We start from the raw sequence: 26,951 nt of genomic DNA on the forward strand, positions 1-26,951 counted from the left end.
AGTCATCCTTACCAGCTCGTTCTTTTCTTCGTTTTTGTTAAACCGGAAAACGTTTGTGTAGCATGCATCTGCTAAAGTGGAAGCTAGGCTAGCAGAGTTGGAGCCTCCTCGTCTGTTGACAAGGCGAACGGCAAAGATCGTCTATAATAGCACAAACTCTGAAGGAACGGTCCGGAGAGGTAATATGAGGTACCACTAACGAGTATAATTATTGTATTTATTTACATTTAAAGCCCTAAATTTAATTTCTTACATAAGGCCATTATTATGCCATGTCTTTTAATGGCGCTTTAGGCAAATACAACCAAATGTACATAAAGGAAACACAAAGACAAAATGCGTTATCGTTGAGAAAAATATCAGATAATTTATATTCAAATGTGGATAAGAGGCAGGTAAAAATGTAAGGCTGGCGTTGTGTTAAAATCGGAAATCAAAACCCCAACATAGAAACTGAGTGAGATGCTTCGTTTTAGCGAAGCTGTTATACTCAGCAAATACGGAAGCCGAAGAGACACGTGAAGTTGTAAAACACACACAGCAAATAACCTTATACGACAATTAGTACTATATAGGATAAACACCAACCTGTAGACAAACGAGTGCAATTATAATTATACAATCCATTATAAAATATTTCTCAGTTGTATCAGTATCAATCTTACTCCAAAAATGTAAACGTTGCAGTTATGCTGTGGCCCCAGTTTGAGATCATTTTCATCCTTTAAGCGTTTTATTAAGCCTGCAGTTAGTACGAAATGCTGCAGCAAGACTTTTGACAAAGACAAGACAATTTGATCAGATTACCCCCATCCTGGCCAACTTGCACTGGCTTCAAGGTTCTGTTACTTATAAAATATTACATGGCTAGAACCTTCCTATGTTGCTAAATTAGTGGTACTGTGTGTTCCATCCTGCAACTATGCTCGCAAAATGCTGTTCTTTATGTGACCCCGAGAGCTAAAAAGAAGTCTAAAGGTTCTTAAGAATTTTCTTTTGTGTGTGTGTCCTGTTTGGCTGTAAGGTCAAGCAGAAAGGAGGATCTGTAACCAGTGTCGTTGGTTCTCGAGCATTCTCTATTTGGGCTTGAGGACTGGAGTGCCCTACCTGCCTAAATGAGAACAGCTTTCTGTGAAGAAATTTTCAAATCTCGACGTACTTATTTTTACACTTTAGCATTTAGTTAAACCAAACCTAGTATGCAAATTTCCTTGACATCTGGATTTTGGCCTGTGTTACTGCCGCATATCACCTCACCCCTCCTGCTTGGAGAGATTGCGGTGACCGAACTGAGGCTGTTGCTGTGTGGGGTTCTGCGCTGCCCTACTGGGAGAAGAGTTAAGGTGGACCGCTTCCCTGGTGGCATTACTGTGGAGGATTTTGTATCAACCCACTGGGTCAGGTTTTGAGGAAGAACCACTTTGCCCGATGTGTCTATCTGCTGGCGTCATCTCATTGACTCTAAAGCTGTTTTAACTAACATTTTACTGCACTATACTGTATTATATGATGAATGTTGCCCACTCGGCATCCATTGCAGCCTGCTCATCCTGGAAGGGGGATTCCTCCATCCGTGGTCCCTTCTTAAGGTTTCTTCTTTTTCCCCCAAATGGGTTTAGTACAGGGGAAATCACCAATCTTTTTCAACTGTAGGCACGTGAAGCCCTTTTGATACTCTTTTGTGATTAAGGACTACTGGAGAACGGGGCAATATGAGTCATTGGGTAATGTGGGTAACCCCCTGTATCTCGCCAACATAACACGTTTGTGGCCATGCGACCACAATCTTTTCATGCCCCTTCCATTTCACCTTAGCCATGAAGAAGAGGACCTCATGGTGCTGTGGTATGTATGTTTTTTTCCCCACAAAAAATAAATAAATATATATATATATATTTTTTTTTTACTTGTAAAAGTAAGCTTTCTTGCTTTCAACTCAATCAACTGCTTTATCAAAGCTAATTAATTCTGGTAGAAAAACTACACTACCACACTAACTAACTAACCACACTATATAAAAAGATGCTTTTTCTTCTCACTGAACGGCCCAGCAGAGCCCTGACTTTAACCCAATTGAGCATCTCTGGAGAGACCTGACAATGGCTGTCCACCACCGTTCCCCATCAAACCAGACAGAACTGGAGAGGATCTGCAAGGAGGAATGCCAGAAGATCCCCAAATCCAGGTGTGAAAAACTTGTTACATCATTCCCAAAAACTCATGGCTGTATTAGTTCAAAAGGGTGCTTCTACAAAATACTGAGCAAAGGGTCTGAATACTGATGGCTGTGTGATATTTCAGTTTTTCTTTTTTTTAAATCTGCAAAAATTTCAACAATTCCATTTTTTTCTGTCAATATGGGGTGCTGTGTGTACGTTAATGGGGGAAAAAATAACTTAAGTGATTTTAACAAATGGTGCAATATAAAAAAAAGAGTAAAACATTTAGGGGGGTCTGAATACTTTCCGTACCCACTGTACTTTGGTCTGAAATGTGCATATCAACCCAAGAACAAAACCAAAAGACCTTGTGAAGATGCTGGCTGAAGCTGGTAAGAGTATCATTGTCCACAGTGAAGCAGCTACCTTACTGACATGGGCTGAAAAGCCACTCTGCCAGGAGGAAGCCATTACTCTAAAAGAAACATAAAAAGACTGATTACAGTTTGCAAATGCACACAGGGACAAAGACCTTAATTTTTGGAGACATGTCCTGTGGTCTGACAAAACTAACTGTTTGGCCATAATACACCACCCCTCGCCCTGAGTAAGCTAGGATAGGCTTCAGAACACCCACCCCCCCGACGAATGATGAAGTTTTAATGTGGAAAAGGTCATTTTACCCCAGGCTGCTTTACTTTACTATTGTGCCATGTACACCATCGGTAGCAGTTCATGCTCAATGTTTATCTAATAATTCATGCTCAATGTTTATCTAATAACGTGAAACAAAACATCAACAATAAATTACATAAAATACATCATACTCACCATAGATGCTGATTATGAAATGTATTCATGTGCACAGATTGCAACAGATGTGGTTTACTAGTCGAAGTTGACTAAGCTTTGCTTTGACCTAATGAACTAATGAGCTGAACTAATCAGCGGACGGAAAAAGGCTGACGTGATCAAGGGCTACTTCTCTGGCCTGGTGTGGACGACTTTGAAATGTGATTGGACAAAAAAAAAATGTAACATCTACATTTACAGTATGTACTGCAAGTGGTACAGCCAAGAGAAATGCTACAAAATGAAGAGAGTAGGCTGTTAGGAATAATACATTTATATAATTTCACAGAACAAATAATTAATTTGTAAATGTTGGTCAGCGCAGAGAAGGCCTTGATGGCCCTAACCTCACACTACTGATCAAATACCAGGTTAAAGATTTAACCAAGCTTTGAAGCTAAACTCACTATTTATTGTGTACAAAGTTGAGGTTGTAGAATGTCTAGCAACTGGAAAGGTTCTGGCTCATCTCCTAAACTTGTACATGTTTTCTCCCAGTACAGATTCGAACATCTACCAGTTTCTGTGGCTGTGCTGTTAATCAATCCTCACATTTTGCCACTATTCTTCCTTCAACTTGTTTTACTTTTGACCTTTAGTCAGGTGAATAAACATCTGTAATGTACTCGGGTAAAGAAAATGATTTTTCTACAAATCTCATACTTTCACACTATACCATGAATGGAGGTTTTATTTTCATACTGACCATCCATCCATTTTCTGAGCCGCTTCTCCTCACTAGGGTCGCGGGCGTGCTGGAGCCTATCCCAGCTGTCATCGGGCAGGAGGCGGGGTACACCCTGAACTGGTTGCCAGCCAATCGCAGGGCACATACATACAAACAACCATCCGCACTCACATTCACACGGGCAATTTAGAGCCTCCAATTAATGCATGTTTTTGGGATGTGGGAGGAAACCGGAGTGCCCGGAGAAAACCCACGCAGGCACGGGGAGAACACGCAAACTCCACACAGGCGGGGCCGGGGATTGAACCCGGGTCCTCAGAACTGTGAGGCTGACGCTCTAACCAGTCGCCCACCGTGCCGCCTCATACTGACCATTTAAAAAAAAAAAAAAAAAAAAAAAGGCCGCTTTTCGTGAGACATGGTGGAGTGCTATCGGCGAAGAAAGTGTTCATTATCAGAAAAAGCGAGCCATTTTTCAGAATTTGTTTGGATACATCTGTCTCAGTGTTATGGCTACATAAAAAAAATTAAAGCTAATCTCAACAAGGCTCGAACGAGCACTAGCAATTTATTTTGCTCCCACAGATTACACGCATCACAAGGGCAGGATGTCAAATTGATTTCAGGAAAACACATTCTGATGATAGGTATTCTGAACATAGTGATAAATTTTTAATACACAAAAGTAAAAGAAAACGACCCTTTATCAGTCACCCCAAGAGAAAAATGTCTATATATATTTTTTATAAAACACATAACATTGCATATATACATCTACAATCAGGATTCTGTGGCATGAGTGATGCTGGAGTGAGGAGGTCATACACAAGAGTGCCCCAAGCAGTTTGCTATCTTGTGCAAGCGAGACAAATGGCCATATGTGAAATGAAGAACATAAATAAATGCTCTTTCCAGCTGTGCAACGCATTCAAAATCCGCATCAACTTCAACGCGTCTTTGTTGTTTAATGGGCATTTATCTTCAGATTCAAGACTTATTTTTCTTAATTTGTATACTGAAGCACCTTTCTCCGAAGTCTCTGAAAGAAAGAATTTCTCTTTTGCTTAATTCTATGTGACATCGTCTTAAAAGAGCTTTTCTACTAAAGCTTTATGACATGGAGATGATTACCGAACAGAACGTCATTTTACACATCATTTGAGAGTTAAATAAAAACAATGAAAAGTATTTTCCTACTTCACATACAACATTTCTTTTCTTTTAGCATACATAGAGCTAAGAGAAAACACAGAGTCAGTGAGCGCAGTGGGGAGAAAAAGGTAGAGCTGGAAGCACACCCGATCCATGATTGAGACTACCATGTACCTATGTCTTGGGCGAGGGGCTGTAAGGGCATGCAGCATGGCAGTGATGACCTTGTCAGCGTTGCTGAAGCCCATCTTGCATGTTGAGACAAAGTACTCGATGGCCAGCTCAATGTAGGCTTGGTTGAAGATTTGCTTGCGCTCATCATCGAACTTTATCCAAATATCAGACAGGGTCTTCATCTTCACAATGTTGGTGGCTTGGCAAAAGTTCCCTGGCTGAATGATGCTAACCTAAGAGGGGAAACATAGTTGAGGGTTCAGATTTTCTCTTTATACATCTTCTTAAGGATACATTTGTCTTTGAGCAAGGCAGAGCTGCATACATAAACACAAACAAACGTACATAAACACCATATATATTATGTATTACATCAGTGCAATAGACATTGTTATCCCCGTCCATTCATATTTCAAATAGGTTGTTCATGTTGATAAATTTAATTGCTTATTTCCGTTAATCTTTGTATAGCAGTATTTTGTATCTTTGGCCAGATGTTACTTGTTTGTTCATACAGAGAGTTCAGTATTCATGCAGGGGATCTAATTGATTTTTTTTTTTTTTAAAGCTTCTTTTACAGCTTCTTGTTCAAATGTTACTTGAGGGGTGGTCAGAGGTGTGGGCATACCCATGATCCGAGATCATATGATTTAGCTGTTAGGTTACCAAACAAATTGGCAATCCCATAGCCTAAACTAAACCTTCTCATAGCCCATGTGGGTGTCATTTACCATAAAAGTGATACAAAGAGAAATGTAAAACATTTTAATAATGCTGGTTCTCCACTCACACGCCAACAACAAAAAAACATTTGTGAAGCTATGATAAATTTTTCTTTCCTCAAAATCGCATGATTTGTTTGTGGTTTTGGTTTGTCAAAGTACCTTCACACCAAAGCTGGCCATTTCCACCCGTAAGCAGTCGGCAAACGCCTCCAGTGCTCGCTTTGACACGCTGTAACTTCCCATGTTCAGACAGTTGAAGAAAGAGAAGATGCTCGACACGAAAACCATCCGGCCTGTGAGTAATCAAGATGAACAATAGGGTACCACGACACGACTGTGATTGGTGTGGTCTTTACCTTTTGCAGCACGCACCAAAGGCAGGAAGGCCACAGTCATCCTGATGCAGCCAAAGAGGTTGATGTCCACCATGTGGCGGAAGTCTTCAATTGTGCTCCACTCTATCTCTGCCCAGTCTGAGATGCCGGCGTTGTTAACCACTGCCCACAGGCCTGGAGATAAGCAAGTTAGTTTTTTCTTTCGGTAAAAATAATAAAGATGCAGTGTGGTCTCAGAATTGCTCTTTGATGCTCTCCATTTCAAGAGTCAAAAATTAAATAAAATAACATTTTCGTACATAATCATGTTTTCTCTTCTCACCTTTTTCTGGTAGGTTCTCCTTGACAATCCTCTTTGCCTGCTGCACATCTGCATCACTGGTGACATCCAGTTTGAGGATTTTCAAATTACCGGAGCTCTCTCTGGCCAGGTTCTGGGCATCCATTCCCTGTGGAAACAAACAGCCGGCAAAGACCACAAACCCCTTGCGGTCCAAGCATCGAGCCAGCTCGTATCCAAAGCCGCTGTCACAGCCGGTTATCAGCACGGCGGAGCCATGTCCATCTACTGGAGAACAGCACTGCCGGCGGGATAAAAGTTTACCAAAGGCAAGGAGCAGGATAGCCAAGACAGGCATGATGCAAAGGAGTTGGGAGGTGGATAAAGAGGCATTCATGTTGGCGAGGAGTCAGTAAATCATTCTCTGTGAAGCATCTGTTGGTGCACCCCATCAGCCAGTTCTTTATACTGGTGAATGTTATAACACAATTTGTTCAGGTTAGCATGTGACTTCTGACACCTCATTGCCTCATATCTGGTATTGCATGTGAAATCAAACTGACATGCCTGTACTGTACATCCCTTACAACACAATTCCAATAAATAGAGTTGATCTTATCTCACTCAAATGTTTTCAGTGATGTATGTGTGTAGGGTGTAAAAAGTCAAGCAATTCCACTGTTAAATGCTTTAAAACTGCTCGTTCACAGCTCTAGTGTTTTGACAGTGGAAACGTATCAGTTCATGTACAGTGATCCCTAGTTTATGGCGAGAGTTAGGTTCCGGACCACCCCCGCAATAGGTGAAAGCCGCAAAGTGGTGGCCATGTTTTTATTTTTTAAATTATTTTTTTTACACATTTTAAAGCTGTATGAATCTCCCCAGTCCCACACTTATTAATCTTTCCCACACTGTTATTAAGCTCTACCATACTCATAAACATTTCCTACACGCTTGATGACTTTTTACAGTATACTCTTAAACATAAATAATACTAACAACAAAGTGAAGATGAGCGGAAAACTGGATGGATGGCTGTAACATTTTATAAGGGTACTCAGCGTTGAAGTTGATGCCGATTTTTAAATGCGTTGCACAGCTGGAAAGAGCATTACAGCTGTCACTCTGACACAATTTCCATTAATTTATTTATGGAGCCGTGGCCCAATGCTTAAGATCATCGCCTGCCACCGTGGGGGACCTAGGTTCAAGACCCCGACTGGACCATCCGCCAACATACCCTGGACTCACGGCTGTGGTGTCCTTGAGCAAGACACTGATACCCCGAAATGCTCCCCGGGTGCTTCAGCTGCCCCCTGCTCCAGTGTGTTCCACTAACATGTGTATGTGTTCACTGTGATGGGTAAAATGCAGAGAACAAATTTCATGTGCATACATGCATGCATGTTCATGACAATAAAAGGTGATTCTTCTTCTTTTTCTTATGCCATAATGGCTGCTGACAGGCACAAACCTCACTTCCTTCATCAGGTCGAGAAGGTGCATCTTTACTGCTAGTTAGCTGTTACAGGTCCCAGCCTCCTCTGCTGCCAACTGCCAGGTACCTTGGCTGGCACAGAACATTTGGGCGGCATCGTGGGCTTAAAATAAAGTATTGTAACATCTTCCAATGATATACGCCGCAACGTTAGTCTATTTATCTCACATTTATTGATAAAGTAACGAAACCCAGTTACTGTGAGACGTAACTTATGGCATCAACAAACTCCGCTCCCCCACCCCTTGGTTGCCCTCACAGGCATGCAAAGCGATGCGTTCAAAGACACTCGGAAATCTCTTAAGTAATTTTCATTTGGTTTTATTGTTTTAAGCTAGAAAATGTATATTTTACCACGGCAATTGAAAAAGTATATAAAGAAATACTGTTATTTGGCGAAATTAATATGATTACAAAAATCTGCAATTCACTGAATCCGTAATAGGTTACCCGTGATATAGCGAAGAATTACTGTATACTGTACGTATGATTTTTTGTTGTTGCTATTTATAAGTACATGTTTGAGTAAAATGGTATATCCATCCATCCATCCATTTTCTGAGCCGCTTCTCCTCACTAGGGTCGCGGGCGTGCTGGAGCCTATCCCAGCTATCATCGGGCAGGAGGCGGGGTACACCCTGAACTGGTTGCCAGCCAATCGCAGGGCACATAGGAACAAACAACCATTCGCACTCACAGTCATGTCTACGGGCAATTTAGAGTCTCCAATGAATGCATGTTTTTGGGATGTGGGAGGAAACCGGAGTGCCCGGAGAAAACCCACGCAGGCACGGGGAAAACATGCAAACTCCACACAGGCGGGGCCGGGGATTGAACCCGGGTCCTCAGAACTGTGAGGCTGACACTCTGGCCAGTCGGCCACCGTGGTATATGTTTTGAGTAAAATAAATTGTTTCTATAAACTACTGGAAACATTGAATTTTGAGAATTTACTTACAGAAAATAAATCTGTTCCAGGACAGTGGTCAACGACCAAATTATTTGGGCTTCCTAATAAATGGAAATTATAAATCAATTAAATTCGTTAATTTCAGGGGTCAAACTGTCCTTATCCTAATACCTTGATTAACTATAAAGACAATGTTTTAACCATCATACAAGTGTGTAGAGAAGTTAACCACTAAACCTAATTCAAAATGCAAATAAAATAACCCTGGTGTATGCGTAGTGGAGAGTTAATAATTATCGGAGGTTTGGTGCAAGTTAGTCTCCTTCATTCCTTACACTTCTAGTCAATAACAATGAATTTAAGCTGAAGGTCTGGGAACTGGGTAAATGTTTAAAATGTAGTTTGAACCCATCTAATAATTACTTTATTCTTTGTGCAGGAAGGTTGTTTATGCAATTGAAATTGAACTTATGGAAATACACATATTAAGCAACAAAGAGCTCATTTAGCTTAAATAGCTCCTAGTAAACAAAGTTTTGGTTTTATGTAGCAAAAGTGAACATCTGAGGTAGCTGCTGACCATCAATGGTGCGTTGTTAAGATCCGTGACACATTTACTTTAATGGTTTGTTTTGTTCATGGAATTTGAAACGGGTTACGTGACGCTTCTAAGTAGTCACAGCCATTCATAGAATTCAGGGAGGCGTGAGAACAGCTTTAATACTGAAACTATTTGATTTCCCCTTATACCGCCTCAAGTGTCAACTCGCTAAAATATTTTGTTGATCGTTTTTTTTTTTTACTGCATCAGTACTGTATCAGTGTGGAGGACTATTCACCGCAAACTCATTAAGTCAGGATGTAGTAGAAGGATGATTCATTGAAATTTAACAGGCCTACTCATAAGATTGAAACCAACAGTAACATCACATGGGTTTTAACTAACAAAAATTTATTTGTGATTTTTTTTCCCTTTAAAACGGAGATTTCATGAAAGAGCACGGTTCATTGGGAAAATGTTATTCATCAGTATTATAATGTGTAAACTGAAAAAATAAACAGGGTCACGTACTACTACCGTATCGCAACCTCAGTCAAAAGTCCTGTTTAACACACAACAAAAAGTTATAAACCCAGTGCCAGGTAAATACTGTATGTATATTTACAGTGTTTTGAGAAATAAAATATTTTTAATCAGCAATGTGGCTTGAGTCAAACAGCTAGTCTGTTCAAAATCCATCTGCACTTTTATGTGCAACGATCTCTTCTTGCCTACCCACGCAAAAGTCTTGTGGAATTCAGTTGCAGTTTAAAATAAAGGAGCACACCCCATCAGATATGTTAGAAAACCTTGATTTTCTTTCAAAATCACTCTTTTCTATGCCATAAGACAATATTACAAAGCATGGATTGCAAATGAGATTTGTCAATGTGCACACACACACACACAAATATAATGTTTCTACTAAAATTATTTATGTTGCAAAAATGGATGGATCCCAATGAAAGTCTGACCAAGTTACATTATAGATATAAAAAAAAAAGTAATTGTCAACAATTAGCTTAAGTCATCAAACATTTGGGAAATTGTTCTTGTGTTTACTGTGAAATGAAAGCTCACTTTTCAAAAGGGAATACTCATTTACAGAAGAAATTATGAAAAAGGAAAGTTACATAATAATAAACATTTACTGATGTGCCCAGCATAGAGCACGCACTCCCTCATGTGGTCATGATGATTTTTGCAGATAATGCTGCTTTCTCTCCAAACTTTGGGCTGTTTTAGAACAAGTAGCCGCTTGCTTAGTCGCAACGCCCTAGCTCAACCCCCAGTTCCCATGGTAATGAAAGTCCATTGGGCCAGTATAACAAGGCTGGGGAAGAATGACCAAAACATTTGATAAAACAAGTGATTTCAAATCGAGTCTGACAAGTAAGTAACACTATTTTGACTGAAGAATGTCACAGATCTTTTATTTACAACCAGGGAACTGTTTTAAATTATGAAAAAAAAAATGCATGTCTTGTTTAAAAACAAATTACAAGAAAAAGAATACTGCACAATAAAATGGACGAATGTAACTTTTTTTTCCCCCAAGGGATCTAAGCACATTTAAGATGCTTGTACATAAACTCATGGTGAGCAAAGGAAAACAAAATTTCACCACACTTCCACGAATTTGACATAAGTCTATATGTAAATTAACACATTTGACAGCATAACTTTGACAAAATATAAATATTTTAGTCTAAATATTACACACGTCTTTCTGCTTCCTGATTGCAACTACATTCCACTGATTTTTAAGCTGAAGGAGTTTTTGGATGTGACTAGGAGTCGGGTACATTATTTAAGGATACGTTTTATACACCTCTGCAATCATAGGCACTCAATTGTGCATATAGTGAAAAAGCAACTACAGTGCAGAACATACTATTATAGTCCAGGAAGGCTTTTATGACGAAGGCAGCAGTGAGTCCCAGCATTGCTGGGAACGTGGCGGATGTAGAATTGTGAACAGTGTGAGGTTTTGATGATTTTTACCCTTAAGGGCGTGGATTCCCATCAGGTTTCCACCTTCCCATAGGTGCCGTCGGGTGGCCGGTAGTGTCTCGGGAAAGCTTTGAGTTGCAGGCAGTTGAAGGCGTACTTTCTAGAGCCCACGTTCTTCACAGTGTTCTCACGTCTACAGCCCTCGCTGATGAAATAAGAAACATATCACAGGTCACGAATAAATCACTTACTCTGTGTGTGCTACAAATAGTCAGAGGACATCAACTATTACCACATTAATAGGAAAAGACAGCCTCTTTTCTTTGTCTTAAGCAAAAAGATTTTCCATCTGATGTTATGTCTGGGGATCCCAATAGATCTTGCTCTTGTGGAAGAAAAGGAAGGACTTTGGACACAGCAGGATATTATTGCAGCTTTGATTCAAATGGTGAAGGATGTTTGTTTCGGGGAAATGCTGACAGCTCAGTTTAAAGTGCATTTTGTGTAATGAGCAGCATTTCACAGCAAAATTCAACATTTTGACTGTCTGAACTGGAAAAATAAACAGCTGGATTGAATTGATAAGAGCATCATCTGGTGATTTGACAAGTTCTCCATTCACAACTAACAAAATGAATAGGAAAATATTTATGTATCTGTGAACGTGACAACTATCTGATTAGAGAATGAGAACTAATTTCATTCTCAAATGTGGCAAATAACAAAAACATCATATAATGGAGCAATAATACAGTCAGCTTTATTGCATAAGCATCATAATACAGCTATCGATCTTATATACATATAAGCGTATACTATGTATACGTTTCAAATATACTGTGTTTCAATAAAAGCATTTACATACAATTCTGGAAAACAGCACAAGCACTTTATAATAAATGATGTTAGTGTTGGACAAAAAAACGACATTATTGTTTGTTTGTTAGTCTTTTTAAACAATTTAAGGGCAATCACTCAAGTGTCATAACACATGAATGCACGCATGCATTTACGCAGACATACACATTGTTTTACTTAATTCCTTTGTATTTTCATGGATTTGACACAAACACCTAAAGTGTCTCTCAGAGGTAGTTCAGAACAAGCGAGCAGACAAACAAGGCCCACTCGGGTGCTCAGAAATATTTAATTTGGACATTTCAAATGAACGGAAATACTGTGTATGTAAAGAGCAAGATCTTAACCTTTTAGGATGGAGGCAGCTGACGACAAATAATGTTGACTTCCTTTTGCATAAACATACATTAAATTAATTCATGGGTCAAACTTAAAATAAAAAAAATTTAACCGAGTAAATTCAGCAGTGGCAGTATGTACACAGAGCACAGTGGAATAGTACAGTAAATGCTCCCTCTCACAGTCAGGAAATGTGAGTTAGAATCTCTGTTGGCTAGCACTATAGAAACTGAATGGATGGATCAGATGGAAGCAGATGCTCAATATCTTAGAGCAGGTTTTCAGGCCACCTATTGGAGGAAGAACACCCAACTGCAACCAAAAGTGCAACTAAATTGCCAAGTTGAACTATTTTCACTTTGAACCTTTGATTAACTTAACTTTTTATTGGTGGAGGTCAGTGTTGGGAAAGTTTGTTTTCTATGCGAACTAGTTAAAAGTTCAGTGCACCGTTCCAAAAAAGAACTAGTTCAATTCATACAGTAGCTCATAATGCAACATTTTGAACTAAATTCAGCATTTAAAAATGAATGAGTTCAGTTCTTTCTCCCCCAGATGCTGATGGGGCGGCACATTGGAAGACTGGTTAGTACATCTGCCTCACAGTTCTGAGGACCGGGGTTCAAATTCCGACCCCGCCTGTGTGGAGTTTGCATGTTCTCCCCGTGCCTGCGTCGGTTTTCTCCGGGTACTCCGGTTTCCTCCCACATCCCAAAAATATGCATGGTAGGTTGATTGAAGACTAAATTGCGCGTAGGTGTGAATGTGAGTGCGAATGGTTGTTTATACAGTGGGTTCGGAAAGTATTCAGTCCCCCTGAAATTGTTCACTGTTTGTTCATTGTTTGTTATATTGCAGCCGAAACATTTGTTCATTTCCCCCCTCACATTAATGTACACACAGCACCCCATATTGACAGAAAAAAAAGAAAAAATAATTTTTTGCAGATTTATTAAAAAAGAAAAACTGAACTATCACACAGCCATAAGTATTCAGACCCTTTGGTCAGTATTTAGAAGAAGCACCCTTTTGAGCTAATACAGCCATGAGTCTTGATGCAACAAGTTTTTCACACCTGGATGTGGGAATCCTCTGCCATTCCTCCTCGCAGATCCTCTCCACTTCTGTCAGGTTGGATGGTGAACGTTGGTGGACAGCCATTTTCAGGTCTTTCCAGAGATGCTCAATTAGGTTTAAGTCAGGGCTCTGGCTGGGCCATTCAAGAACAGTCACAGAGTTGTTCTGAAGTCACTCCTTCATTATTTTAGCTGTGTGCTTAGGGTCATTGTCTTATTGGAAGGTGAACCTTCGACCCAGTCTGAGGTTTTGAGCATTCTGGAGAAGGTTTTTGTCCAGGATATCCCTGTGCTTGACTGCATTCATCTTTCCTTCGATTGCAACCAGTTGTCCTGTCACTGCAGCTGAAAAACACCCCCACAGCATGATGCTGCCACCACCATGCTTCACTGTTGGACTGTATTGAACAGGTGATGAGCAGTGCCTGGTTTTCTCCACACATACCGCATAGAATTAAGGCTAACAATTTCTATCTTTGTCTCATCAGAGCAGATAATCTTATTTCTCACCATCTTGGAGTCCTTTAGGTGTTTTTTTTTTTTTTTTTAGCCAAACACCATGCAGGCTTTCATGTATCTTGCACTGAGGAGAGGCTTCCGTCTGGGCACTCTGCCATAAAGCCTCGACTGGTGGAGGGCTGCAGTGATGGTGACTTTCTTGAACTTTCTCCCATCTTCCGACTGCATCTCTGGAGCTCAGCCACAGTGATCTCTGGGTTCTTCTTTACCTCTCTCACTAAGGCTCTTCTCCCCCGATTGCTCGGTTTGGCCAGACGGCCAGCTCTAGGAAGGGTTCTGGTCGTCCCAAACGTCTTCCATTTAAGGATTATGGAGGCCACTGTGATCTTAGGAACCTTAAGTGAAGCAGAATTTTCTTTATAACCTTGGCCAAATCTGTGCCTTGCCACAATTCTGTCTCTGAGCTCTTCAGGCAGTTCCTTTGACCTCATGATTCTCATTTGCTTTGACATGCATTGTGAGCTGTAAGATCTTATATAGACACATGTGTGGCTTTCCTAATCAAGTCCAATCAGTATAATCAAACACAGCTTGACCCCAATGAAGGTGTAGAACCATCTCAAGGATGAGCAGAAAAAATGGACAGGACCCGAGTTAAATATGAGAGTCACAGCAAAGGGTCTGAATACTGGCTGGAAAACTGAATAATAATACTGGCTGTGTGATATTTCAGTTTTTCTTTTTTAATAAATCTGCAAAAGTTTTTTTCTGTCAATATGGGGTGCTGAGTGTACATTTAATTATTTTAGCAAATGGCTGCAATATAACAAAGAGTGAAACATTTAAGGGGCGGCAGGGTGGGCGACTGGTTAGAGCGTCAGCCTCACAGTTATGAGGACCCGGGTTCAATCCCCGGCCCCGCCTGTGTGGAGTTTGCATGTTCTCCACGTGCCTGCGTGGGTTTTCTCCGGGCACTCCGGTTTCCTCCCACATCCCTAAAACATGCATTAATTGGAGACTCTAAAATTGCCCGTAGGTGTGACTGTGAGCGCGAATGGTTGTTTGTTTGTATGTGCCCTCCGATTGGCTGGCAACCAGTTCAGGGTGTACCCCGCCTCCTGCTCGATGACAGCTGGGATAGGCTCCAGCACGCCCGCGACCCTAGTGAGGAGAAGCGGCTCAGAAAATGGATGGATGGATGGAAACATTTAAGGGGGTCTGAATACTTTCCGTACCCACTGTATGTGCCCAGCGATTGGCTGGCGACCAGTTCAGGGTGTATCCCACCTCTCGCCCGAAGATAGCTGGGATAGGCTCCAGCACGCCCGTGACACTAGTGAGGATAAGCGGTACATAAAATGGATGGATGGATGTTGCTGATGGGCTATTCCCCTTAAAATACTGGCATTTCATTTTCCCATTGTTGCCACCCATTCATTCCACACTAGTAGCCAGCTGCAGCTTTCACCCTACAATCGCAAAAACATGAGGAAAATCGTGTTGCTTGAATGGTCTTTTTTTAAAATGAGGAATTCAAACAAAAACAGGACTTTTGTCCTTAATGTGCAAACAAAAGCACGCAACACAATATGACATGAGCAAAATAACTGCATTCCTTGCCGCTCTGGCTGACTATATTAAAGAATAACTAAAGAATTCTGATACAAATAATTTTCCTAATAGGCCGAATAATTTTTTCCAATTATGTACTGCATTACCAAACAACCACTGAAGAGCACATTCTCTCCCATTTACGAAGTGTCCCTGAACGCACCTCATGTTCTCACGCAGCTGCAAAGTGCCTGTCATGAATGGCGGCCTACACTGCACTGAATCGGTTGCCAAATACAGTGTTTATCCACTGACATATAAAGGCTCGTATATAGTGTGTTCAGACGGGTTTTCCTGGAAGTCCGTAACAAAACCTCGCACTCTTGAATGAAAATGAACTTTCGTTCGAAAACCGTTCTTTGACGCCAGAATGACCACGTTCTCAATTACGTTCATAAGGCAGAAATGAACTAAGTTCAGCTCAGTTGTGCCCAAAATAAGAACTGGCTCATGAACTTTTGTTCATTGAACTCAATCACGTACAACACCGGTGAAGGTGTCAGGTGCCCGTAAAAATCTTTTTTCCTTTTGGCTTGTCCCATTAGGGGTCGCCACGGCGTGCCATTCTTTTCTATGTACGCCTATCTTCTGCAGCCTTCTCTCTAACACCAACTGTTCTCTTTCCTCACTACATCTATCAACCTTCTCTTAAACGCTCTTGCCTGGCAGCTCCATCCTCATCATCCTTCTACCAGTATATATCTATTTATACAGGGTGTTTCAAAAGTTACTCGTGGGTTTTTATTTTTTATTGAATATTTAATTGAAACATAAAGTGGATGAAATTCACAGGATAAAACCTAAATTAACTGAATATTTGTGGTACCATCTTTGATTTGGAATGTTCATCCGTAAGTCAGTGGTACACTTCGACGTATGCACCCCCTTTTTCGTAGCAATCAAGCCACTGTTTCTGACCAACATCTGACAACATTTCGGGAGTCACTGAAGCAAATGCGTTTCTGATGCATTCTTCTCCTTTCCAGTGCATGCTTCCACCTTTCTAAATATCCCTCCACCTGCTCCCTGGTTTCACTGCAGACCACAATGTAATCTGCGAACATCATGGTCCATGGGAATTCCAGTCTAACCTCATCTGTCAGTCTGTCCATCACAATTTCAAAGAGGAAGAGGCTCAGAGCTGATCCCTGATGCAGTCACACCTACAGCACAACACACCACTATTATGGCGCCCTCGTACGTCCTGCACTATACTAATAAACCTCTGTGCCACTCTAGACTTTCTCATGCAGCACCACAATTTCTCCCTCTCTCTAGCTCTACAAAGACAGAATGCAGCTCGTTCTGACCCTCTCTGTAATTCTCCGTCAACACCCTAAAGGCAAATAATGTATCTGTGGTACACTTCCCAAGCATGAAAGCATACTGTTGCTCACAAATACTCACTTCTGTCCTGAGTCTAGCCTCCGCGACTCTTTCCCTTAACTTCATTGTGTGGCTCATCAACTTTATTCCGATATAGTTTCCACAACTTTGCAGATCACCCAGCATTCCACCAATAAATGAGGGTATTGTTTTAAAATAGTATCTACCGGGATAATACTGCATTCTATACGTCCTGTGAAATTTTAACTTTAAACTACACGATTCACAAAAGGAGTATGATAGACAAACACAGAGAAAAGTTCTAGAAATTAGGCAGAATGGGCAAAACTAATGACCTGTATACCTAACCAATCTCCACATAATGTAAGATTATTTTTAATACTGCACACGGAACCCATGTACAACATATGGAAAGTGTCCACACTATATCTGAGAGACCGATAACATCCTAGCAACGGAGTTCAAATTTTGAACGTACGTAAGAGTATATCTAATTAAACAGATCCAAGGTAATTACAGTTACAGTACTTATTTTATTGAGGGGGAAAAGGGATGCTTCTTCAACAGATGATCGATTCCACTACTCTGCCAGGAAACATTATATATCTGCTTGCTGGCTACTGTCGAGGTTCCCTTGAGCTTCGAGGATCCTCCCGACCACACCAGCTCAAGTGGTGCAGCACTCTTTGCGCACTTTTATTCTGAATCCCTCCTTGCATGCCTGCATGTGTGTGATCTGGCTCTTGTGTGGTGTCCAACAAAAAAAAAAAATAGTGTACATTGGAGTGGGAGTTGAATTTCCTCTTGATGGAAATCTTTCGGCATAATAAATTTAAAAAAATCTAATTGACAAAATTCAAATTATTAAAGATTGCCAATTATAAGACACAGACATTGAAGCAGACAAGATTACTCAAGTTTGTTCTATGCACAACTATGCATCATCAATACGGTATATTTAGTGACAGCACAGTGGTTAGCAAATCTGCTTAAAAGCTAAACCTTCTAGCTTGGGGTGGGATGTGGGTTCAAATCTCCACTTGGAGTTTTTCCTGTGTTTAGTCTGTGTTTGTTAGCGTTCTTCCCAAAGTCCAAACCCTGCATGTTAGGTTCATTAAAGACTAAATTGTAAAAAGGTGTGATTTTAAAAGTTTGTCTGTTTCACCGTGTCAGTCCTGTGACTGACAGGTGATTTGTCCAGGTTTTACTCTGCTAACGCCCCAGATTAGATGGGATAAGCATCTGTCTCGCTGTGCTTTTGGGTTTGTAGGTGGCATACATACACCATGGTCATGTAATTTAGTTCTCTCTACATATTGTTAGAGTGAATTCTTAAGTAAAAATAATTTAAGGTGCAGTTATTTAGAACAACAAACAATTGCAGGAAAATGTAGTTTCATGAAATATATCTACCTACAGCTGGCATCAACGTAAACCTCATCTTGCATGGAAGTTATGAGCAAAAGCGCATGAGGACAAGACAAGTAGCTATTTAAATGCCTAAATATGAATTTTGTGCGAACATATTACTTTCAATGTGGGTTACTTGCCAGTTTTGGGCAGTCTTCCAACAAGCCATACGCAGAAACTCTGTGATCCACAACAATCCATTAAGGTCACTTGACATCATTTCCTGCATGTTGGCAATATCCAAAGTGCTTTGCAAAACCACAGTGGACCCACAAAACAGTTGTGAGCACGACCACGGGTTACTCACAGAAAATGACCACACTCTGACAGTAAATAACTACTGTATATTATTTATACTAAGATCTGTCCAGTAAATTTGACAGGAAACAGGATAAAGCTTCTGTAGATGAGGCATCAGTTGAACATGCAGCAGAGTTAGCATAGGACAATGGCAGAGATCCTGAACCACATCAATCCACCCTTATGCTGAATATTATTTTCAATTACAAAGAATTGGGCCAGGCGCTACTGAACTAACGATTTTCAGCCACTCAGCTGCAGCGGAGTCTTGCCAAGATAAAAGTCATGCTGAGGAAGATCCAAACCACCAGGAGGTTGGGACTGAGGGCCAGCAGGGGCAGCGAGTACAGGAGGCTGGGGTCCATGCGGAAGTCACGCACCGGCAGTAAACCGCTCAGGTTCTTCTGGATCACACCCTCCCTTGTCCCAATGCTGAGATGTTGGGGGCAGGAGTGGTAAGGACCAATGAATCATGAAAAGGTGTGGGAGGGGTGAGGAAAGAAGCGGGAGGTGTGGTATGGGAGGTGCAAGAAGTGAACGGGAGGAGAGGACACAAAAATAAACATACAGCATGTACATACAGGGAGGGGATGCAATGACAAACAACAATGCAAGAAAAATAACAAGAATGTCCATAACGTATCTCAAAAAATGGGTCACACAATAGTTAAACATATAGGAAACAGGAAGTGGGAAAGGAAGAGAGAGAAAATAAGAGAAAATTCAGAAAGATGAATCTTAGTAAATGTAAAAATATTGTACTGGTGAGATTTTCTATGTTTATATACCCCAAAAATGTGATGAGAGTGTGAGAGGCTCAAGCTCAAATATTTTTCATGCTGGGCGTCTGATGAGCCAATGTGAAGTAGGGTTGAGGTAAAGGAGAGGGGTGCGAACAAAACAGAGGTGTCGAATACAAGATCAAGATACACAGATCTCCAGCTAGAACACAACATCCTCCTTTTTGGTGATACCAAAGTACAGTGAACCCCCGCTATTATTATTATAGTGAAAATCCGTAACTAAATCATGCTCCCCCTAAAAGGAGTTTGTAATTTCCAGAGGTGCCACAAGATGGCGGCAAAGCAGTTAATACAGAGAGTGGTATGCCATTTGCATTGATTGATTTACTATGGTCTGTTACAACACAAAGAATGATCAAAGCATCAACACCATGTATCTAGCATGTACACGATCATGAACCCATGTTACATAAATAACTAGTCAGTAGTCAGTTTCAACAGAAACAAACCACCTACGCATGAGGCTCATCAACAGTATTAGAACACTAGCCTAAAAATACACTAGCATAAACTGACATGACACATGGCCAAACAAATATGTGCAATAGCACTTTACACAAATCATTAAACTCACCTTTTGGCATTTACACACAATAATAAATGTTGGCAAAGTAGATTAAACTGGGAATTAGTAGCTGCATCACGAGAGAAGCAAAAACATACTTTCATTTTCACTGACTGGGCACAAGGTACATTCAAGGATCACCAACAAAAAAGGCCATCTCAAAACTAGATGAAAAAACACCATCAATGAATTAATCCTAACAACAACACCAAAATTCCATAAGATGGTACCAATGTAATAATTTTTTTGCTTTGGCCCGAGCACAAAACAGACATGCAAACACCAAAGGCATGAAAAAGGTGACAAAATTTTTTTTTTTTTTTAATTGGGGGTCTGGGGGGGGGGGGAATCCAAGAGAGAATCCCCCAGATAATGTTTTTGATTTTAACATAAATTAAGCAATCTGGTAGACTCTAAAGAGTATAATACGGCAAAAAAATGTAAACAAATAAAAAGTACAAATTTAAGATTAAAAATAAATTTGTCTCATTTCTTTGCTTTTTTGTTCTGGCCTCCAACTTGAGCCAGGCCCATCTCCACCTGCACCTGATGCGTGCTTCAAGCTGTGCCAGACGAATAGCATCCTCCTCTTTAAGCACTCTCATTCTAGAAAATCTAAAATCATTGTCTGTTTCACTTCATTTTTCACTATTACCAACTTTCAAAGGCTAATCCCAAATATATATTTTTCAGTTTTTATTGGCCATTTCTGAATTTGAAGTTAGTTAATTCTGTGTTGTGACATAATCCTTAACATCGGTCCGTCGCTTAATACATTTAACATTAACATGAGTAAACTAATTAGATAATTGTAGCAGTGTTTCCTAATTTAATGCAAAATGTACTACTGGATCAACTCTTGTCGCTAATGTTACGTGTGCTTCGTGGTTCCACTTGGGACTACAACCAGGCCCCGACCTGCAGCACCTCAACGCGAAAATACAAAAGACCTTCCCAACATGGCCGCCACGTACGCACAACGATCAGCGGGGCAGGCTTATTTAGTGTGAATACCTACGTCCGGGAAGCCAAATGGAAGACGTTGTGTGAGGTCATGTGACTTTCTTGTGTCGTTTGATTGGTGAACTAGACTTAAACGTCACTAGCGTTTAAATTGGATGACACAAACAGCGCCCGATGCTGAAGTCGAAGTCGTAGTCTCGCGCACGAAATCGTTGATAAATAAACATCCATCCATCCATCCATTTTCTGAGCCGCTTCTCCTCACAAGGGTAGCGGGCGTGCTGGAGCCTATCCCAGCTATCATCGGGCAGGAGGCGGGGTACACCCTGAACTGGTTGTCAGCCAATCGCAGGGCACATACAAAAAAACAACACTCACACTCACATTCACACCTACGGGCAATTTAGTGTTGTCAATCAACCTACCATGCATGTTTTTTGGGATGTGGGAGGAAACCCGAGTGCCCGGAGAAAACCCACGCAGGCACGGGGAGAACATGCAAACTCCACACTGGCGGAGCCGGGGACTGAACCCCGGTCCTCAGAACTGTGAGGCAGACAATCTAACCAGTCGTCCACCGTCCCGCCGATACATAAACAATAATTTATGAATAAAAGTAGTGAGCGACATTTAGATCATTGTAACGGAGTAAAAGTACAAAGTTTTTTTCTGGTCTTGTCAACTCCTCTGACTTCGAGCGCACAGGCGGAACCTCAGGCCGCATATTAGTCCGCTGCGGAGTAATATTCACCATTACATCTGTGTGTTGATGGTGGATGTGTGGAATGGCTCTAGCTGCCAGTGTTCAAGGAGTACGAAACAGCCTATGATGTCAGTGACGGCGCCCCCCCAGGAAAAACTCATCGGATCTATACGAGTTACATAAACTATTTTGAGTTCTAAACAGCGTAATTTGCCAAAAGGTGACTGATTTGCATATATGACAAAAACAGTAACTAGGCAAGGTTTTCAGCGAGTAATGGAGGATATGTTCCCAGATCATTTGCAAATATGCCAATTTGCAAATGCAAAATATGCGGGGGTTCATTGGTTTCCACGTTCAAATCCACATCAGTGATTGCAGTCTTCACTGGGCATGTGAGAGTGAGTAGCACAATAAAAAGCAGGAGTGGAGGAGAAAGTAGGATACAAGGGATTGTGGTTGACAAAAAAAATAGAGCCTGTGACAAATCCCCAACAGCAAAGCCCAACGCTATCTTTCAGTTTTACCGACTGTGCATGTGGTACATTCATGGACCGCCAACAAAACGGGACATCTCAAAAGAATATCAAAAAACAGCAATTAATTAAACCTAACAACAACACCAATATTCCATAAGATGGCACAAACGTATTGCTTTGGCCTGAGCACAAAAACAGTGAATGGGTGAGTTTTTGAGTGAATAACGGAGGATAGGTTCCCCAAAGATTTGCATATATAACAATTTGTGAATGTCAAATATGCGGGGGTTCACTGTACAATAATTGTTTGCTTGTTCAAATCCACATGGGTGATTTCAGAGTCTCATGTGAGAGTGACTAGCACAATAAAAAGCAGGAGTGGAGGAGAAAGTAGGATACAAAGGATGGTGGTGGGCAAAATGATATATAAATCCAAATAAAAAAATGTTTTTAAAAAAGAGGGCCCGTGCCAGATCCCCAACAACAAAGCACGACAATCGCTACAGAAAAAAAGCGTCATACCTGCGCATACAGTCGAGCGCCTGAGTGAAGACTTGTGGCGCCATGCCATGCTCATGCTGCAGGATCAGGCATTGCTCCAGGGTGACCGACATGGCTGTCCGGTCTTTGGCGCTTTTGCAGCTGGTGAAACGAACCCCATTTAGCCGGCGACAGATCTGAGATCAGCAGAGAAGATTGCCGGTAAGAGGAAAGGATCCAGAAAGTCTGATAGCATTGGAAGCATATAGATAGCACACTATTCCACCCAGGAGCAGAACCATTGTGTCCATCAATAGCATGATTAAAGGAATATTTAAAACAGGATGTTCACCTCGGCAGCTTGCCACAGGATGTCCACGTTCTTGTTTTTCCTCGCTTCTACGTTCTTCCCCAAAAACCTGAGCACCTCTGGAAGACAGGTCTGAGAACGAGACCTCGGGAGGCCTGCGGGTCAGAGGACATTTTATTGCGGTCACCATGTTGATGGATTGTGCTGTGTCTTTGTATGTATTGCTTACAGTCCTCAGGCAGGACTTCTTTAAACTGTTCATAGTAAGAATTGAGCCTTTTCAAACTCTCCATGTTGATGAGCTCCTGAAGGGACGTGTCTCCAAACCTGAAACATGCGCACACACTTTTTTTAGTCCAAAGTCACAAAACAAATGAGGCGCTAGGACACATGCTATTAACGCATCCCTGTTCATGGCCTTTTTATTTGCTTTCTTCCTGTGTGTCAGCGGAGTTCTTTGATGCTGAGTTCATTGATGGCTGTTTTGCTCTGTGAGACTGATGAGAGCACGGCTCCTTAATAAATATGCCATGCTTGGCTAAATATTTTTCTTCATCATCCATTCATCCGAATGCAACGTTGAGCTGAAACAACAACTTTCCACTGTAATGCCATTTCCAGTTGACTACCGTAAGTGTATCATTCAAGAATTCAGTCCGTCTTGGCTATGCTACGTTTTCAGAGAATGGCTAGCGGCTAGAGCAAAACACAGGCGAAAATAATCATCCAGTGTCGACCGGCACCAAACAACCAAACTCCTGGTGGACCATCGCTATACATCTGCTCAACGACCTGACTCATCCAATGCTGTAAGTAATCGTGCCGGATTGCAAGCTACTTCACTATCACGAACAGCACTCAGGCACTGAACTGTAGCTACTGCAAATACATTCTTTTTACTTCACTCAAGCGGCAGCATTTCTGAAGCACCTCGAATCTTAAATATTGTCTCACAGCACAGAGCAAATATCAAACAAGCGACAGCTCCTAACTTGAAAAACTTATAAGTTGGGGCACTAGTAAGTCATGGTACTATTGTACAAACTTTTCTCAGCTCAGCCTCCTTACTCACTTTTCCGCCAGCGTCTGCTGCTCGTTGATGCCGACGTTGAAGTGCACCGGCTGGACCCTCAGCAGCATGCCGCTCTGGATCTCCCGTGGCAACGCGTCAAACATGGTTCCCGACAAAGGGATGCGGACATTGAAACCGTCGCGGTTGCCCGTGATGACTGGCAGCATATCGAGGGCAGAGCTGCCCGTCGCCTGTGTGACCTTCAAACACACAGTGTTTTTTTTTTGTTTTTTTTTGTGTTTTTTTTTTAATAGCGCTTTTCTAGACACTCAAAGATGCTTTAAAATTGCGCACATTCGTTCACTACACAGTCATACCTGGTGGTGGTAAGCTATTTGTGTAGGCACAGCTGCCCTTGGGCAGTCTGACGGAAGCGTGGCTGCCATTCTGCGCCTACGGACCCTCCGACCACCACGAAACATACCACCACATTCATTTGTGTTGGTATTTGTCATGCGGGTATGTGGCAAACACATATGAGGGGCCATCAGGGACATCATTTAGGATTACCTCTCACAACATACACAACTCAAATACTCCCATACACACTACTGAAACACCCTCACACTAAAGGCCTCTTAATACTCACAAACAACAAACATTTTCACACGCACTACTGAATCACTCACACACACACACTTACACACTACTGATTTTTTTGCTCTCGCACACCACTAAATCACTCTTAAATGCAATACTGAAATTCTTATATACATATGCTACTAAAACACTCTCATGAGCACTACTGAAACGCTCTCATAAACACTACAAAAATGCATATTTCAGTTTATAGCGCCGTGAAAAAGTATTTGTCCTTTCCCTTCTCAAATTCTTATTTTTTTTGTTTTTGCATAGTTTCTCCATTCTTGGTAGTGTGTATGAGAGCTTTTCATTTTGTGTGTGTGAGAGGTAATCCTGAATTATACCTCTGACGGCCCCTCATAAACACCAGTCATCCTACCTTAAAGGTAACATTTCGCAGATCCGTGATGCCGACGCTCATGTCCTCCAACATGGCCAGCTCCTCACCTAAAAACACATTATAAAACTTACCAAACAGGGTTTATACACTTTTTCATTGAAGCAGGTTTAAGGTAAAGTTTCCAGCTTTTATAGCACCTTATAGCTGTGAAAATTTGACAAGACAAGACCTAGCAATCATAAATATGAATTACAACAAATAATTATGGCATGTCAGGTGATGTACAACTAATATTCTGTAGGTGCTCCTAATGTAAAATGCAAATAAGCAAAAACCCTAACCAATCCTAATTTCCCGCAGCACACTTGATGATCTCTCACGGCACACTAAAAAAGACCTCACTCTCACACAGAAACACAAGGAAGGCCCAGATAGAGCGCTTCAATGTCTGGCATAGTTTATTTTGCAGTCTAACAAAGCAAATGATTCAATCCAAAAGCTATTTGTTGTAACTACAACCCCAATTCCAATGAAGTTGGGACGTTGTGTTAAACATAATTGAAAACAGAATACAATGATTTGCAAATCATGTTCAACCTATATTTAATTGAATACACTTCAAAGACAAGATATTTAATGTTCAAACTGATAAACTTGATTGTTTTTAGCAAATAATCATTTACTTAGAATTTTATGGCTGCAACGCGTTCCAAAAAAGCTTGGACAGGTGGCAAAAAAGACTGAGAAAGTTGAGGAATGCTTATCAACGACCTGTTTGGAACATCCCACAGGTGAACAGGCTAATTGGGAACAGGTGGGTGCCATGATTGGGTATAAAAGGAGCTTCCCTGAATTGCTCAGTCATTCACAAGCAAAGATGGGGCGAGGTTCACCTCTTTGTAAACAAGTACGTGAGAAAATAGTGAGAAAATAGTCGAACAGTTTAAGGACAATGTTCCTCAATGTACAATTGCAAGGAATTTAGGAATTTCATCATCTACGGTCCATAATATCATCAAAAGGTTCAGAGAATCTGGAGAAATTACTGCATGTAAGCGGCAAGGCCGAAAACCAACATTGAATGTCCGTGACCTTCGATCCCTCAGGCGGCACTGCATAAAAAACCGACATCAATGTGTAAAGGATATCACCACATGGGCACAGGAACAGTTCAGAAAACCAATGTCAGTAAATATAGTTTGGCGCTACATCCGTAAGTGCAACTTAGAACTCTAGTATGCAAAGCAAAAGCCATTTATCAACAACAACCAGAAACGCCGCTGGCTTCTCTGGGCCCGAGCTCATCTAAGATGGACCGATGCAAAGTGGAAATGTGTGCTCCGACGAGTCCACATTTCAAATTGTTTTGGGAAATTGTGGACGTCATGTCCTACGGGGCAAAGAGGAAAAGAACCATCCGGACTGCTATGGACGCAAAGTTCAAAAGCCAGCATCTGTGGTGTTATGAAGCAGTGTTCGTGCCAATGGCATGGGTAACTTACACACCTGTGAAGGCACCATTAATGCTGAAAGGTACATACAGGTTTTGGAGAAACATATGAAAGGATTGTCGGTACCCCCCTACCCACCACTGAGGACTTGCACGCTGCCAGAACTAAGACAAGGGCGTGCAAAATCCTCTCGGACCCTCCGCACCCTGGTCACCAGCTCTTCCAGCTCCTTCCCTCAGGTAGGCGCTACCGATCAATGCAAACTAGAACTAGTAGACATTCCAACAGCTTCTTCCCTCTTGCAATCAACTTCTTAAACACCTAACCTATAATTCCATTACAACACGCTGGCAATTTTTTGACTTGAGTTCGTTGTCACATTTCTGTGGGGCCAATTATGTATTACTCGTGCACTCACTGTAGTTGTCTCGCCATGCTGCACTATTTGCATATACTGGCCACTCATGCCAGAGTAGCATCTGCTCCATTTGCACACTGATTGAGGAGTATCTATAACATTTGCACAACCAACATTG

General features: G+C 41.3%; 3 protein-coding genes across 14 annotated transcripts in view; all 3 read right to left on the bottom strand.

Annotated features, from left to right (window-relative positions):
* The window catches only part of als2b (alsin Rho guanine nucleotide exchange factor ALS2 b), a 42,784-nt gene extending 42,478 nt beyond the window's left edge, over positions 1-306 (bottom strand). For all 4 annotated transcript variants that reach the window (XM_061776336.1, XM_061776327.1, XM_061776316.1 and 1 more), the window contains exon 1: positions 13-306. The gene's annotated coding sequence lies outside the window, so the exon portion shown is untranslated. The remainder of the gene's footprint in view (positions 1-12) is intronic.
* Positions 307-4,238: 3,932 nt separating this feature from the next.
* zgc:113142 (uncharacterized protein LOC503524 homolog) lies at positions 4,239-10,589 on the bottom strand. The gene is made up of 4 exons (XM_061776465.1): positions 6,408-10,589; positions 6,107-6,259; positions 5,910-6,043; positions 4,239-5,258 (listed from the first exon to the last, which is right to left on the bottom strand). Exons 1-4 carry the CDS (start codon positions 6,760-6,762, stop codon positions 4,893-4,895), a joined length of 1,008 nt encoding a protein of 335 aa, XP_061632449.1. The 5' UTR covers positions 6,763-10,589; the 3' UTR covers positions 4,239-4,892.
* Positions 10,590-10,730: 141 nt separating this feature from the next.
* The window catches only part of LOC133479390 (inositol polyphosphate-4-phosphatase type I A-like), a 47,249-nt gene continuing 31,028 nt past the window's right edge, over positions 10,731-26,951 (bottom strand). For 6 of the 9 annotated variants that reach the window (XM_061776360.1, XM_061776384.1, XM_061776378.1 and 3 more), the window contains 6 exons: positions 25,004-25,071; positions 24,043-24,242; positions 23,200-23,297; positions 23,013-23,125; positions 22,703-22,857; positions 12,003-19,099 (listed from right to left, as the gene is read on the bottom strand). In XM_061776360.1, the coding sequence (XP_061632344.1) occupies positions 18,919-19,099; positions 22,703-22,857; positions 23,013-23,125; positions 23,200-23,297; positions 24,043-24,242; positions 25,004-25,071 (815 nt within the window). In that variant the 3' untranslated portion in view covers positions 12,003-18,918. Of the gene's footprint in view, positions 11,473-12,002; positions 19,100-22,702; positions 22,858-23,012; positions 23,126-23,199; positions 23,298-24,042; positions 24,243-25,003; positions 25,072-26,951 lie in introns of those variants that run through there. The other 3 variants (XM_061776419.1, XM_061776410.1, XM_061776393.1) reach the window with 1 other exon arrangement.

The sequence above is a fragment of the Phyllopteryx taeniolatus genome, chromosome 1, assembly GCF_024500385.1.
Source record: "Phyllopteryx taeniolatus isolate TA_2022b chromosome 1, UOR_Ptae_1.2, whole genome shotgun sequence".
NCBI lineage: Eukaryota > Metazoa > Chordata > Actinopteri > Syngnathiformes > Syngnathidae > Phyllopteryx > Phyllopteryx taeniolatus.

What these genes read in the sequence shown, in the direction of transcription:
- zgc:113142 (XM_061776465.1), bottom strand. Translation starts at nt 6,762, where the DNA reads ATGAATGCCTCTTTATCCACCTCCCAACTCCTTTGCATCATGCCTGTC. An exon ending in GGAGAACCTACCAGAAAAAG is followed by an intron (nt 6,260 to 6,407) that starts GTGAGAAGAGAA and finishes GCTTATCTCCAG; the next exon opens with GCCTGTGGGCAGTGGTTAAC. An exon ending in TGGCCAGCTTTGGTGTGAAG is followed by an intron (nt 5,259 to 5,909) that starts GTACTTTGACAA and finishes TTCCCCTCTTAG; the next exon opens with GTTAGCATCATTCAGCCAGG.